At 63.8% G+C, this 13914-nt stretch overlaps 2 protein-coding genes across 10 annotated transcripts; both read right to left on the reverse strand.

Moving 5' to 3' along the window:
• Positions 1-591: 591 nt before the first annotated feature.
• Positions 592-7192, reverse strand: CERS2 (ceramide synthase 2). 3 transcript variants are annotated; one of them, XR_005831491.1, is made up of 12 exons: positions 7074-7192; positions 5105-5278; positions 4401-4518; positions 4178-4296; positions 3946-4003; positions 3806-3856; positions 3392-3484; positions 3082-3210; positions 2900-3006; positions 2625-2778; positions 848-2311; positions 592-653 (listed from the first exon to the last, which is right to left on the reverse strand). XR_005831491.1 is itself a non-coding variant. In XM_040618663.1 (11 exons), exons 2-11 carry the CDS (start codon positions 5275-5277, stop codon positions 2183-2185), a joined length of 1131 nt encoding a protein of 376 aa, XP_040474597.1. In that variant the 5' UTR covers position 5278; positions 7074-7192; the 3' UTR covers positions 592-2182. The 3 variants fall into 3 exon arrangements, 2 of the variants coding, with proteins under 2 accessions (XP_040474597.1, XP_040474598.1); XM_040618663.1 differs by having other exon boundaries at positions 592-2311; XM_040618664.1 differs by lacking the exon at positions 7074-7192 and adding an exon at positions 5359-5463 and having other exon boundaries at positions 592-2311.
• Positions 7193-7858: 666 nt separating this feature from the next.
• Positions 7859-13080, reverse strand: MINDY1 (MINDY lysine 48 deubiquitinase 1). Of its 7 annotated transcripts, none has more exons than XM_040618579.1 (11): positions 12968-13080; positions 11506-11614; positions 10632-11272; positions 10454-10511; positions 10285-10349; positions 9988-10146; positions 9272-9374; positions 9035-9177; positions 8747-8938; positions 8488-8631; positions 7859-8344 (listed from the first exon to the last, which is right to left on the reverse strand). In XM_040618579.1, exons 3-11 carry the CDS (start codon positions 11142-11144, stop codon positions 7889-7891), a joined length of 1833 nt encoding a protein of 610 aa, XP_040474513.1. In that variant the 5' UTR covers positions 11145-11272; positions 11506-11614; positions 12968-13080; the 3' UTR covers positions 7859-7888. The 7 variants fall into 7 exon arrangements, 5 of the variants coding, with proteins under 5 accessions (XP_040474513.1, XP_040474512.1, XP_040474511.1 ...); XM_040618578.1 differs by having other exon boundaries at positions 12979-13077; XM_040618577.1 differs by having other exon boundaries at positions 13007-13049.
• Positions 13081-13914: the final 834 nt, after the last annotated feature.

Consider the following 13914-nt stretch of genomic DNA (forward strand, 5'->3'; position numbering starts at 1 on the left):
CGCTTCCTTCATCCCCGTTTCCACGGGGTTTGCAGGAAAACTGCCAGAGGCAGATGGGCCCAGGCAGGCCGAGATGGGCACGGGGAGGGCGACCGACGCACCCCCCGAGGCACTTTCACCTTTCCTTCCTCCTAGCAAAACAAATTCTCATTAAACCCTCCACTTGTTCAAACTAACGAGAAACGGGTTGAACTTTTCTTGCTGGGGAGCCGACCCGCTGCCGGCTGCTTTCTCCCACCCTCCTCAGGAGCTGAAAACGCGGCGCTGGAGCTGCACGGGGCAGCCTTGAACTTGACTCAGTCAAACCCGACCCGATTTAGGCACCTGCGGAGGGGTAGGGAAGGGCAGAGCCGGCGCAGGCAGCCAGGGAGGGTGGAGCAGCCGCCTGCCAGCCTGGTCTGGCTGCTGGACACAAACCCGCAGCAGTTCCACAAGGAAAATTTGCTTCCCCTTCCCCCGCCCCCCCCCCGCCCCCTGGCAGCAACACACAATTCCCAGTGTTGGGGTTTGGCTGTTTTTTTCGGGGTGTGGGGGGGGAGCAGCTCGTACCTGCACATCCAAACGGTTTGATAAAGCACCGTAAACACAGGCTAAAAGAGGCAGATTATTATTTTTTTGAACAAACTGGAATCAAATCTCACGTCACCCAGCGGCTGAAATGCAAAAACACCGGCCTGGGGGGAGCTGGAACAGGTTCCAGCCGCCACCCCCCATCCCTCAGGCGCCCAAGACTGACCCCAGCGCCCGCAACGCTGCGCTCACACAAGGGAGTCTTTTTTTTCCATGCTAAATAACCTTTTTTTTTAAAAAAAAAAAAAAACCAAACAAAACAAAAACAAAACAAAACCTTTCTAGGGCCTCCACGAGCTCCAGTTCCATCCTTAGCGTCCACCTGAATAGCAGCTTTGTCATCCCAGAGGGCGGCCGCTCCTCGGGCCACCGAAGCCCACGCTCCAGGCTGGGTTTGAAGACAGAGAGAGCTTTTGGGGAGGGGAAAAAAAAAATATATAAAAATATTTAAAAAAATCCTCAAATCCACCCACTTTTAGCGCTGCCTAAATGAGAGCTCGAGGGGGCTGTGCCAAGGCGATCACCCCCGACCCCCCACGGGGGCCAGAGGGCTGCTGTGGCAGCCAGAGAAGATGCCCAAGCCCTGTATTATTTTTTTTTTAACCGAAGTTTATTAGTTTTTTTAACTTTTAATATATTTAACCTTTTATTTAGAAAAAAAAAAAAACAACCAAAACAAAAAAACAACAAAATACGTTTTGGTCTGGCGTTGGTTAATGGTCCTTTTCCCCCCACCCCTCCGCACTGGGAGGTCTCCCCGCATCCCGGGTGGATGCAGGAGACAGAGCCAAGCCTGGCTCCTTCTGTCTTCCAAATAAATAGAAACCAAAAAAAAAAAAAAAAAAAAAAAAAAATCAGTTGCAAATTTGTCCTGTTACAGCCAGGGAAGGGACCGGGAGAGGCCACGGAGAGGGAGAGACTCGAAACCCATTTACAGGAGAGAAACGAGGGGATGAAACTGCTCCGAGGCGTGACCAAACCCCGCGGCCCCCCTCCGCCAGCACTTCCCCAGTGACATCCTGCGCTTCCCCAGTGACATCCCGCACTCCCAAGTGACACTCGGCCACCAAACACCCAGGGCTGGCCCCGCTCCTCCCTCCCAGCGCTCCAGCGGGGATGGAGCTGGGATTGTGCCCGCGCTGCCTCCGCTCTGCTGGGCACTGGGTGGGGAAGGGGCTTTTTCCCAGGCGAGTGCAGGATGCGCTGCCCCCCCGGCGAGGGGCTGGTGGGGAAACGGGGAACCAGGAGGCTGGAGCCCTGGCGAGGGGCTGGGAAGGAGCCATCCCGGGGGGATGCCAGCGGGACCCATCCTCGCTCCGCCTGTCCCGGGGCACCGCGCTGGATTAAGGCAGCAGGTGAAAGGCAGGAAGGGCACCGAGGGTGAGCGTGAGGTGGGAAAGCAGCGACGCTGCCGTCCCCTCGCAGCCGCAGACCCTCTCCGGAGGAGGCAACGGAGGGGGCTGGGGGCCGAGACGGGCTCTCCGGGGTCCCGGGCAAGAGGATGGAGGGGATGGGGACCTGGGCGCTGCGCGAGGTGGCAGCGGTGGGATTGGGCATCTCACGGGTTTGGCCCCCGGCCGCCCCCGCCAGCGCAGAGACGGGGCGAGGGCGCTCAGTCGGTTTTGCGGTGGTTGTTGTTGAGGACGGGGTGGCCGTTGGAGAGGGGCCCGTTCTTCGCCGCTTCCTCCTCCTCCTCAGAGTTGTCCGTCTCCTCACGGTCGCTCCTCTCGTCCTCCACCACCTGCGGGGGCAGAGGGGAGGGTGGGGGGCTCGGTCAGTGACACCGTTATCCTGCTGTGCCTCAGTTTCCCCCCATCGCAACCACCACGGTCTCCTCCCCACCCAGGGCTCTCCGGGACTCAGGAAACCGCGTGCACTCCGGCTTCATGGTCTGGGGGTCTCCCCTGCAACCCCCCCCCCCCCACCTAATCTCACCCCTGGGGTTGACCCCCACCCTCCCTCCACCCCGAGCCGCACCAGCCGGGACCCGATACAGCCCCGATGCCCCTCACGGTGGGCCGGGACCCCCGAGCCGCTCCCCAGCCCCCTCTTACCTTTCCAGTTATAAACTTCTGGGCCATGCGGATGATGAGGTAGGCCCAGAAGATGTGCAGCGACTGCAGCACCACCATCATGAAGTTGAAGAAGTAGTAGCCAAAGAAGGCCGGGTAGAGATCCAGCGGATAAACCACCGTGCAGTGCATGATCCTGCCGGGAGAAGCAGCGCTGTTACGAGCAGGGACCAGCATCCCACCCCCCCCCCCCCGCAGTGGGGCTCCCTGCCCCACGCCTCAGTTTCCCCACCCGTTCACCAGCAACCAGCGCTCACCAAAAGGGCAGGATGACCAGGCGGGTGACAATGAAGACGGCGGCGAAGACGATGAAGATGTTGTTGCAGGTGTTTCTCCAGCCGGCATAGTTAAACATCTTGGCGGACTGTTGGGGGCAGAGGGGGGGTGAGCGGGGGAGGGGGTGCGGGCCGTGGCCGTGGCTGCGGGGAGGGGGTCGTACCTCCAGCAGATAGTCCGACGAGTCGTGCAGGGCCATGATGAGCGTCCCTGCGCGGATGTAGTTGGCGAACCAGGAGAAGCTGATGAGGATGATGGTGGCGACGTGGTGGATGATTTGTTCCTTGAAGTCCTGCGCCCAGGAAAGGGGGAACCGGGGGTTACAGCATCCTGGCTCCGACCCCCAACCCCCGCCACCCCACTCCTCTCCCGCATCCCCCCAGCCCATCGGTCCCTATCACCCACCACGAGGGCAAAGAGAACCCTGCCAAGATGCCCCCCGCCCCCAGAGAGCCCCCCCTGCCACAGCCCACCTTGCGCTTGACGTCGGAGGCGATGCTGAAGAGCAGGGACCAGTAGAAGGAAAGCTCGATCATGTAGTACCAGTACTGGGAGGGCAGCATGCTCTGGAGGCCAGGAGACAGGTTGTGGGGGGATACTCCATGCGCCCCAGTGGGGTTTGATCCCCCTCTGTGGCCACCAGCCAGACCCACGGGTGTCTTGGGGACCCTCCCACACCCCACGGCATGCAACCCCCTGCTCCGTGCACCAGCCAAACCCACAGGGGTGCCAGAGACACCGCGAAACCTGGAGAAACCCCCCCCGCAGCCCCCAGAGAAACCCCCCCAGCAACCCCCGGGCCTCTGGCCCCCATCTCCGACTGCCCCAGGCAGCTCCGGGGGCAGAAGGACCGTGGGATGGCGGCTGGGACGGAGTCGGGCGCTCACCTGGATGGGGTATCCCTTCCACACCTCCCGGAGGTCGTAGAACCAGGGTTTCTGCAGGAGGCGGAGGGGAACGAGAGACAGAGAGGGGTTAGAGGGGGCGGAGGGGGCCGGGCATGCACGGAGGGGGGATAAATACTTACATCCACTATGACAGCCATGCCAGCAATGAAAGCAATAAGGTAAAACGTGAATCGCCAACTGGAAAAAGGAAGCAGATGGTCCTCAGACGGGCACCGGGGCGAGGGAGGGAGAAGGACGGACCCACCAGCCCCATATTCCCCCCTCCCAGGGCAGCTCCCTACCAAGCAGGTGCCTCCAAACCCCCCCCTCCCCCACCGCAGGGTGACGGTGACACCAGGCGCGGGGTCTCACCTGGCCTCCCTGAACTTTTTGAGCAGGCTGGGCCGGTCTTGGTTGCGGCGGCGGCGAAACCAGCGCTCCACCTGCCGCACCGTGCAGCCGCTCTTCTTGGAGAGCATCTCCACGTCGGCCTAGGGGACGGCAGGGACGTTCGTGCCACGCCGCAGGGCTCCGGCTCTGCCGCTCGCCCCCTCCCGCCATGCTGAGCCCCTTTTGGGGACCCCCTTTCCCTCACCTGCTTGGGGTGTTTGGTGGTGGCGGCGTAAAACTTCTCCAGCACGGCGTTGGGGGTGGCTTTTAACCTGATCTTCTCCTTGACGTTCAGCAGCCCGGCCAGTGGGGTGGCCACGTACCTGGGGAAGGAGTAGGGGGACGTAAGAAGCCCCCAGTCCTGTGTCACCCGGCTGATCAAAGCCACCCAAGGACCTCCAGCTGCTCAGTGCCCCCGCTTCCCCATCCCGCTGCTCCTCCAAGGTGGGTTTTACCACAGGGGGGACCCCCCAGACCCTTCAGGGGTGGGGGACTGGCCCGCCACGATGCAGCGGGGCTGTATCCACCCTGGAGAACGGTGCCTCCTCCCTTCTCCCACCACCCCAACAAAGCCCCGTCTGTTCCCGGTCTCCGCTCGCCATTGTTTGCCCAACAAATCGCTCCTTAAACGCCGGGGCCGCGGCCGCCTGCGCCGCGATAAGGGCGGCAGAGGATGCACAAAGCCGGGTTTGTGTGGGGCCGCCAGGGGCAGCCCCCCAGCCCTAAACGGGGTGTGGGGCGTGGGGGGGGGGGCAGGACCCCCGCAGCGCCACGGTCACCCCCAGCCGGGCAAGCGCAGGGGGACGCAGCCAGGGGAGCAGCACAGCACGTCCCCAGCCCCACACACAGCCCCCAGGCGCAGGGGGGGCTGGACCAGGGCAAGCCCCCCACCCCGGGGAAGGGACTCACGTCTCGAAGAGGTGCCGGACGATGAGGAAGAGGAAGGCCAAGGGGAGGGTGATGTAGAGATCCGAGGCTTTGGCGTAGACTCGCCCATCCCGGTCCTCCAGGTCGGCCCAGGTGAGGTTTGCCGGGAGCCAGAGCCGTTCCCACCAGAAGTAGCTGTACAAGGTCTGGAACATGCTGGGGGGGGCAGAGGCGAGGTGAGGGGGGCACCCGGCACCGCCGCTCACATCCCCCCTGCCTGGTGCCCCCCAGCCCACCTCAGCCCCCGGCCCGGCCAGCGGCGGGGGGTCTGCGGCCGGTGAACGCCCCCGGTGCCGCAGGGCGGCAGAGCTGGGCCCCGGCACAGGACTTTGCTCCCGGCGCGGCAGAGGTCACCGGGTGATGATTAACCGGGGCCGGCTCCTGCTCCCAGCCGGCAGGACGGATCCTTGGCACGGCCGGCGGGAAGAACCAGCTTCCCGGTCCCCGGGACTTCCCCGCAGCATCAGCCGGTGACAGACACGACCCCAGGATGAAGCCCCCTGACACGGTTTCTCCCCCGAGCGCCGTGTTCGCATCCCGGGGTTGGTCCCCAGCCCGCAGCCCCAGGCCCAGAGGGGAAACTGAGGCACGGAGCCCACCGCCACCGCCAGGCGGCCGGACCCAGGCGGCCGCACGGCGCAGGATTAGGGATTTGCCGGCAGCACAATGAGCACCTTTGTGCCCGCCAGAGGCTCCCGGCGGGCACGGCCAGGCAGAGCACGGCCACCGGCACGGCCACCGGCACGGCCACCGGCACGGCCACCGGCACGGCACGGGGAAGCCACCCACCGCCGTGGGGTCTCTGCATCCCAGCTCTTCCCTCCCCTCCACGCGGGCACCTCCCAGCACCAGGCACGGGCCGGTGCTCCCCTTCCCCGGGCTTGGGGGGGCTGGGCTGGGGTCGGGGGTCCCCGAGCAAACCCACGAGGCGGAGCGGGGATCTAAGGAGGGGTGAGGCGGCTCCGCACCGGCCAGGGCAGAAGGGGAACCAGTTTCGCAAGGCAAGGCAGGAGCACGCCCCGATTCCCAGTGAAGCGGAGCACCGTGCCGCGGGCAGGTAACGGGCAGGGCAGCAGCGGGGCAGTGCAGGCAGGGGCTGGCAGGGCAGCACTGGGCAGCGCAGGCAGGGGCTGGCAGGGCAGCACTGGGCAGCGCAGGCAGGGGCTGGCAGGGCAGCGCAGGCAGGGCGGGCAGCGCGGGCAGGGCAGCGCAGCAGGACTCGGGGTGAGGCCCCGGCCAGGGCCGGCGGCACCCCCTGCCCGGGGCCACCGGGCCCAGGCGATGCCCCGGGGCCGCCGAGCCCGCGCGGGGAGGGCGCCGCCAGCGTCCCCCCCCCCCGCCCGGGGCGGTTCTGGGAGCGATCCCGCTGGGAAAGGGGAAAACCCTGGAACGTTCCGGTCACGGGGAGGAAAAAACGGGCCCGGGAACGTGGCTGGGCACCGGGTCACGGCCCGGACCCTGCACCGGGGGCTCGCGGGGGTTCCCCCCGGCTGGGAGCACCGGGGCAGGGCCGGGACAGGCGGGGGCCGCCCGCGGGCACAGCCCAGCCCCGGCGGGGCCGGAGACCAGGCCCGGGCCCTCGCAGCGCCCCGGGGGGCACCGCCCCCCCCGGCCCGGCCCGCTCGGAGGAGCCGGGGGGTCCCGCCGCGCCGGGCGGGGACCGAGGCCCGGGGCCGCCGGCGGGCGGCGGCCGCGAAGCACCGGGGGGAACCTCGCCGGGGCCTGGGGCGGGCGGACCCCCCCACAACGCCCCGCTGGGCCCGGGGCCGCCCGCCCCTCACCGGGCCCGCGCCCGCCGCAACGGGGCGGCCCGGGGCACCGGGAACCGGCCCCCGCCCCACCGCGGCCCGGCCACAGCCGCCGCCCCGGCCCAGCCCGACCCTCCCGGAGCGAGGCCGGTCCCGCCGCAGCCCGGAGGCCGCAGCCCTCCTCCCCCCCCGCCCCAACTCACGCGCCGCCGCCCGGAGCCGCCGCCGCCGCCTCGCGCTGCCGCTGGCCCCCCCCGCGCGCCCCGCGCCAGGCAGCGGGCGGGAGTGACGTCACCGCCAACGCCGCGGGCCCGCGGGGAGCGGGGCCTGCCGAGGGGCGGGGCGGGGCGGCGCGGCGCGCCAGGCCAGAGCAATCCACCGCCGGCACCGCGAGCGGCGGGCCGCGCCCGCTACACGTACGCCCTGCGCGTAGCCCTGTACGCCCGCTATATGTCCCCTGTCCGTACCCCTGTGCAGGACCCATCCCCGTCCCTACACACCCCACACACATACCCCTGTGTATGCCCTTCGCCCATCCCGATACATGCCCATATGCTCTCTATACATACCCATGTGCGTGCCTTATGCCCACCCCACACGGCCCCCGTATGCACCCCTATGCATACTCTACACGCACCCTATTCATCCCCATATGCACCTCGATACATCTCCTATGCACCCCCATACCTCCTGCACACACACCCCTATATGCCCCCTATAGTCACGCCCATGCACGCCCTATACCCACCCCTGTGCACCCCTATACACCTATACGTCCCCTATAACTCCCCCACCCCACACACACACACCCGGCAGCGCTACCGGTGCGCGGCGACCCCTGCCGGCCGCGCCGCGCCACCGCACCCCACGGGGGGCCCCGAGCCTGCGTGTCCGTGGGGCGCGGAGGGTTCCCTCACCCCAAACCCCCGAGCCCGCGTGTCCGTGGGGCACGGAGGCCCCGCTGGTGTCAGACAGACGGACCCCTGAGCACGGGGACAAGTCCTTTATTTGCCAAGGGCTAAGGCCACGTTTTGGACACGGGGGTGCGTGTCCCCCCTCGACGCATGTCCCCCCGCGTCTCGGAGCAGGGACTCTCCCTGAGTGGGACCCCCCGGGTGGGACCCCCCCGTGTTAAGGCCACTTGGAAAGGTTTGGGTGGTCCCGGCAGTAGGTAAGGATGGACACCCCCTCGCCTGTGTCCCCCACTCCTGTTCCCAGGGACCCCCACGGGGTCTCCCTGGAAGACAGAGGAGCACAGGGAGTCGGGGTGCTGCGGGCGTGGGGACCCCACCACATGCCCCAGCCTGGCCAGGAGCCGGGGGGGCCACGGCAGGAATGGGGCAGGGGCCCCCCAGGGGGCCGGGCACAGGGCGCTATAAGAGGGTGCAGTCCAAGTCAGGCTTCTGCCGCTGCCTCCGCTCTCCAGCCGCCCGGCCACCCGGCTGCGCGCGACCCTGCGGGCACAAGAAGGGGGCTGGCGAGGGGGAGGAACCCCCCATCATCCCAGGGGGACGCTGCCACCCTCCCCGGGACCGGCCGGGGGGCAGAGCAGGGGGATGAGGGGGTGAGAAGCACCCGCGCCCCACACTGCAGTCCCGTGAGGGAGCACCTGGTTACCTGCGCCGGGACCTGCTGCTGCCGCTGCTGCTGCTGCTGCTGCTGATACTCCTCCTGCTGCAGCTGGCGAGCGAGCTCCAGGTCACTGAGCGCAGAGGGGTCCTGTCCCTGCTGTTGCTGCAGCGACAGGGCGATCATGTAATCCTGGGGGGGCGCAGAAAGAGAGCGGGGGCTCAGCACAGTGGCCCAAACCCTGCAGCGATCCCCCGGAGCCGAGATGAGACTCATGTGTCCCCTGCTGCCAGCAGGTGTCCACTACCTGGTCCACTTGTCTCTGCTGGAGCCGGTGGTCAAGGGGGGCCGCGGCAGCCCCCTCCTTGCCCGGAGCGTGGCTGAGGTGAAAATCGGTGTCGCAGAAGCAGCTGTCTCCATCCACGTTGTGGAGGCTCTCCCAGACCACCCCCTCCTCCTGCAGGAAGCCCTGGTCTGTCACCAGCAGGTAAAGGTGGCCCTGGAGAGAGGGGAGAGGGGGGGAGTCAGCCCCTACCAGCACTGGGGAGGGGGGCTGCCGGCTCGAAGGAAGCCGGGGAAGGGGCCGGAGCCGCACCTTGTGCTTGATCATGGTGCTGAAGTGGTTATTGCGGAAGAAGGCGCTGAGCTCGCCCTCCCTGACAGCGGCCGTGAGCTCGCACAGCCCGTGGTAGGTCAGCTGGGAGGCCGTGGACTCCAGGAACTGCTCAGCCACCAGCCCTGGGGTGAGAGCGGGGTGGGAGCAGGGCCGGGGTGTCGAGGCCCCCCCCAGGGACCCCGGGGAGCGGGCGGCTGGGTGGTGGGGGGCCGGTACCTTCACTGACCAGGCTGGAGTCGCTGGCCTGTTTGCAGGTGATGATCTTCTCCACCAGCTGGTTGTAGCTGAGCTTGCCCACGGCGCGCACCACCTCTGGGCTCTGCGGGGAGATGCTGGGGAGTGAGCACTGGGTCTGGGGGGACCTGCCCTACCCCTCACCCACCACCCAGGGCGAGAGGAGGATGCCCTGAACCTTCTCCAAGCAACGCTCCGTCACGGGGATGTCCAAGAAGCTGAGCTGGTGGCTTCCACTGTGGGGATGGACCCACCAGAGAAGGGGCTGGGCTGGAAGGGACCTTCACAGAGCATCCAGCCCAACCTCCCACCCGCGCCATGGGCAGGGACATTCCTCTAGCTCGGCGTGCTCAGAGCCTCTGCACTCCTCCATGATGGGGCACCCGCAGCTTCTCTGGGCAACCCCTGCCAGTGCCTCACTGCCCTCGTCATTAATTTCTTCTTCACGTCCCATCTAAACCTACCCTCTTCCAGTTTAAAACCATTGTCCCGTCATGGTAAAAAGCCTCTCTCCATCTTTCCTATAACCCTTCTTACATATTGAGGGCTCTTCTTGGTCACCTTCTCCAGGATAAACAACCCCAAGACTCATCTTCTCGAAGATGAACCCCAGCTCTTCATGAAAGAGGTGCTGCAGCCCTTGGATGACCCCCAGCCGCCCCTGGACCGACGGTGGGACAGCCGTGGGGCCAGCTCACCTGGGGGTCCACCAGCCAGCCGTGGTAGAGCGGGACATTGAGGAGGTCGAAGACAATGCACTCGGGCGTGTACTCAAAGTCCGAGACACCCGTGAACCGCACGTTGACATCCAGCCCCGTCGAGAGCTTGGGGAGGACTGTCATGGTGTCGTTGATGTTCTGGGGGGGGCAGACAGAAGGGGGGCTTGCTCGGGAGGCTGGGTGGCACCCCAATCCTTGCAGCCCAAGGCCACCAGTGCTCCATGAGATGGAGGGGATCGATTTTTGGGCTGGGTGACACGCGGCCTCGCTCCTCACCTGCTGGAAGTTGAGCTGCAGCCCCTCCGACGGCTCCCGGGGTTGCGTGGACAAGATGCAATCCCCTGCAAGGCAGCGCGGTCAGCTCCCAGCGAGCCGGCTAACCGCGGCACGCTGCCATCCCGGCAGCGGGGCAAGGGTGACGGGTCCCAGGGAGCTCCCTGCTCACCCAGATGTGCCATCAGCTCCTCGGCCGTGATCACCTCCTTCTGCGGGGGCAGCTTCACCTGGAAGCACGAGACACGTTGGGGACTGGCCCCCGGCTCCTTCTCCTGACGGTCCAGGGGGAGCCGACCGCGATCCCGCCTCGCCAGCCCCCCCAGACCCGCCCCCTGCAGCCCACTTGCCTTCCACTGCAGGAAGAGGATGTTCATGATGGCCAGGAGCGGGCAGGGCCCATTCTCGCTCTGCGTGATGATGGGCGTCCGCTCGCCTTTCCAGGTGATCCACTTCACACAATAAAAATCTGCCTCTGCTTCCCGACTGGGGGTCTGGATTCGGGGGGGCTCAGCTGGTAACCCCACCGCCCTGGCGCTCGGGCTGGGCATGGGGGCACCTGGCAGGGACCCCCTGCCCTCAGCAGGCTGTTTGCCCTCAGCGGGCTGCTTCTCCTCAGCATCTTCCCGCAGATGCTCATTGGAGGGGAGATGTGGGGCACCGCTCGGCTGCCCCACGCCAGGGAGGGAAGGCACGGCCACTTCCCCACCCTGCAGCACGGTGACTTGCCCGTCCAGTGCTGGGCTCTCCCGACCACCAGCCGGCATTTCTTCCCTAGTGGGGGTCTCCTCGGGGGGCTGGCAGGTCCCTTCGCCGCTGGAAGGGGCTGGGAGCACCCCTTCCCGCTCAGGCGGCTGCTCCATGGGAGCAGGCGGTAGTGGGACCCTCACCGTGGCGTCCTGCCTCAAGTGGGTCTGGCTCAGGCCCCTGGGAACGCTCCGGGTCTGTCCACGATCAGCTGCATCCCAAACCTCTCCCTTAGAAGGTAAAACTTGGGTATTTCAAGAAAAAAAAAATCTGTGTTAGTCCAATTTGTTTACCAGCTATGGCTCGTTTAGCTTAGAATTTTTTTCCCCCATCCCTTTACATTCACTTAAATAATGAAAAATAAAACGTTGGCTGTTGAAACCTCTAAATCGCTGTTAAAAAAATTAATGCCGTGGATGTGTGCGGATTTTATCTGCCTCCCGTTTCCAAAGAAAGAGGGGAAAATCCCAAACCTACCTGGGAAGAACTGAGGGGTTCGGATGGAGCCAAAGCGGCGTGGGGGAAAGGTCAGAGTTCTGTGCTCCCGCCAGGGTTTTCCTGCAAACACAGCTCGGCGAAGATGCTCCTGCAAGAGATTTGGACAATTTGGCTTTTAAATAGTCACCAGAATTGGAAAATTTGGCCTTGAAATACTCAAAGAGATTTGGGAAATTGGGCTTTTAAACACTCCGTGCAGGCAGGAGCACAGCTGCTCTGGCTTCAACTTGGTTTTCTGTCCTGTCCCTCGCTGGTCCCCCTGCCAAAGCACTGCCCGGCATGTCCCACCACGGCACGTCCCCCCCTGCCAGCTCACTGGGACCCCCTTAGCCCCTAACCCTCCTGCGCCTGGCGCAGGCTGCGCTCCCAGCCACAGTCAGGGACCCGCTCTGTGAAGCCCCCCCGTATTCCCAAGGGAGCCGGGGATGCTCAGAGAGGGACAGAGGCAACAACAGTGACAAAAGAGTGATGGAAATGCCCGGGCAGGGTGGAAACAGAGGGGAAAAGGGGCTTCTGGGGGGCAGTAGTGACAGCCCAGGAGAAAATCCAGGGGTCAGTGACCTCTGAGCTGTTCCCAACTCTTTTAGGGCTGGAGCGGAGGGGTCCTGGGGGAAAGAAAAGGAGGGGGACGGTGCCTGATGGCAACCATATTATTATTATTATTATTGTTTCGTTGTTTTGTTGTTATTAGATTAGTGCAGACATAAATAAATATTCTCGAGAAACAGATATCTAGGTAAATGAATAGTATTAGTAAATAAATAAACAATATTCTCGATAAACAGGTAGATAGATAACCAATATTCTTAATAAATAAATCCATAAATACATAAGCCAAACAATCCCTAGAAATAAATAACGTGGAAATAAATAAATATTCTTTATAGATATATAGGTAAGTAAGTAGTGCTATTAACTAAACTAATAAACAATTTTGATAGATATGTAGATGATAAATAAATAGTCTTAATAACTAAACACACACATATGTACATGTTCTTTAAAAATCAATAAAATTAAATTAAATATGCTTTTAAAGAAAAGGAATAGCGAGAGGCTCTGCGTGGGCACAGAGGAGCGAGCACCCCCTCCCCAGCCCGCTGCCCAGCTGGGTTGGTGTCCAGCGAGGCACCGGGAGCTGGAAAAACCGGCTGGGGGCAGCTGGCACAGCCCTGGCCGGCGGGCACCGGGGTGGGACGGGGCCGGCAAGAACCCCGGGAGCCGCCCTGCCTCAGTTTCCCCACCCAGTAGCATCGGCAGCCCGAGCATCAGCAGCTGAGCTGAGGGTCACCCCAGACCCCCTCAACCCACCTCCGCTGCCCCCGAAACGCCACCGTCGCTCCCACAGCCCCGGTGTCGCCCGTGTCCTGTGCCTGGCCCAGCACCGGGGCAGAGGGGTCACCCAACCCCACGCCACCCCGCAGCCCCCAGCCGCGCTTACTCCACAGCCACCTTGCTGCTGTCGCTTCCCCACTCCCACCTTCTTTTCCTCTTTTTTCCTTCTTTTTTCTCCTTTTTTCCTTCTTTATTCCTTTTTTCGTTTTTCCTTTTTCCCTCCTGTCTCCTTTTTTTCCTCTTTTTTCCTTTTTTCTTTTTTCCCTTCTTTCTCCTTTAGTCCTTTTTTCCTTTTTCCTTCTGCTTTCCTTTTTCCTTCTTCTTCCTTCTTTCTCCTTTAGTCCTTTTTTCCTTTTTCCTTGTTTTCCTCCTTTTTCCTTCTTCTTTCCTCCTTTTTTTCTCCTTTTCCCCCTTCTTTCTCCTTCTTTAGTCCTTTTCACCACCTTTTCCCTCCTTCTTCCTCCTTTATCCCTTCTTTACTCCTCCTTTTCCCCTTCTTTTTGCCTTTTTTCCTCCTCTCCCCGTCTTCCCCGGCCGAGCGGAGGCCTGCTTTCCACTGCTAAGCTGCACGCTCTGGCTCTCCGCCGGGAAGGCGGATTTACAGTGGCTGACGAGGAGGAGGAGGAGGAGGAGGAGGAGGAGGAGGAGGAAGGCAGCCAGGAGGGGTGGAGAGAGCAGGCAGCTGCCTGCAACCCGCCCCGTCACCAGCTCCCTCCTGCACACCGAGCCGCCGGCCATCGGGGCGAGGCCTGGGTGCTGGCTGACACTGAAAACCACCAGTTTCCTGGGGTTTTAACCCGTTTCGCAGGCCTGGCACTGGGCTGAGGGGAGGCCCCCCCCCAGTTTCTCCCACCGACAGATCCCTGGCTCGCACACGGGCCTAGGGCTCGCCCCACACCACTAGGCCACGGCCACTACTCTGAGGGGGGGGTGATGCGACCTGGGGGTGTAATACAGTCGCGGGGGGGGTCACAGCCCACCTGGCGGTGCCTGAGGGGGGGTTGGGGTGCCAGGGGGGTTCGGGGGGGTGTTAAGGCGGATTGGGGTGCTGGG

Source organism: Falco naumanni, chromosome 20, assembly GCF_017639655.2.
Source record: "Falco naumanni isolate bFalNau1 chromosome 20, bFalNau1.pat, whole genome shotgun sequence".
Taxonomy (NCBI): domain Eukaryota; kingdom Metazoa; phylum Chordata; class Aves; order Falconiformes; family Falconidae; genus Falco; species Falco naumanni.

Excerpts from the sequence above, each read along its gene's own strand:
- CERS2 (XM_040618663.1), bottom strand. The coding sequence starts at position 5,277 with ATGTTCCAGACCTTGTACAGCTACTTCTGGTGGGAACGGCTCTGGCTC. Across the intron at positions 3,857-3,945 it reads GCATGGCTGTCATAGTGGAT|AAACCCTGGTTCTACGACCT; the intron begins GTAAGTATTTAT and ends CGCCTCCTGCAG. Across the intron at positions 2,312-2,624 it reads AGAAGTTTATAACTGGAAAG|GTGGTGGAGGACGAGAGGAG; the intron begins GTAAGAGGGGGC and ends CTGCCCCCGCAG.
- MINDY1 (XM_040618579.1), bottom strand. The coding sequence starts at position 11,144 with ATGGAGCAGCCGCCTGAGCGGGAAGGGGTGCTCCCAGCCCCTTCCAGC. Across the intron at positions 10,147-10,284 it reads TGCAGCTCAACTTCCAGCAG|AACATCAACGACACCATGAC; the intron begins GTGAGGAGCGAG and ends TGCCCCCCCCAG. Across the intron at positions 9,178-9,271 it reads CTCCAGCCTGGTCAGTGAAG|GGCTGGTGGCTGAGCAGTTC; the intron begins GTACCGGCCCCC and ends CTCTCACCCCAG.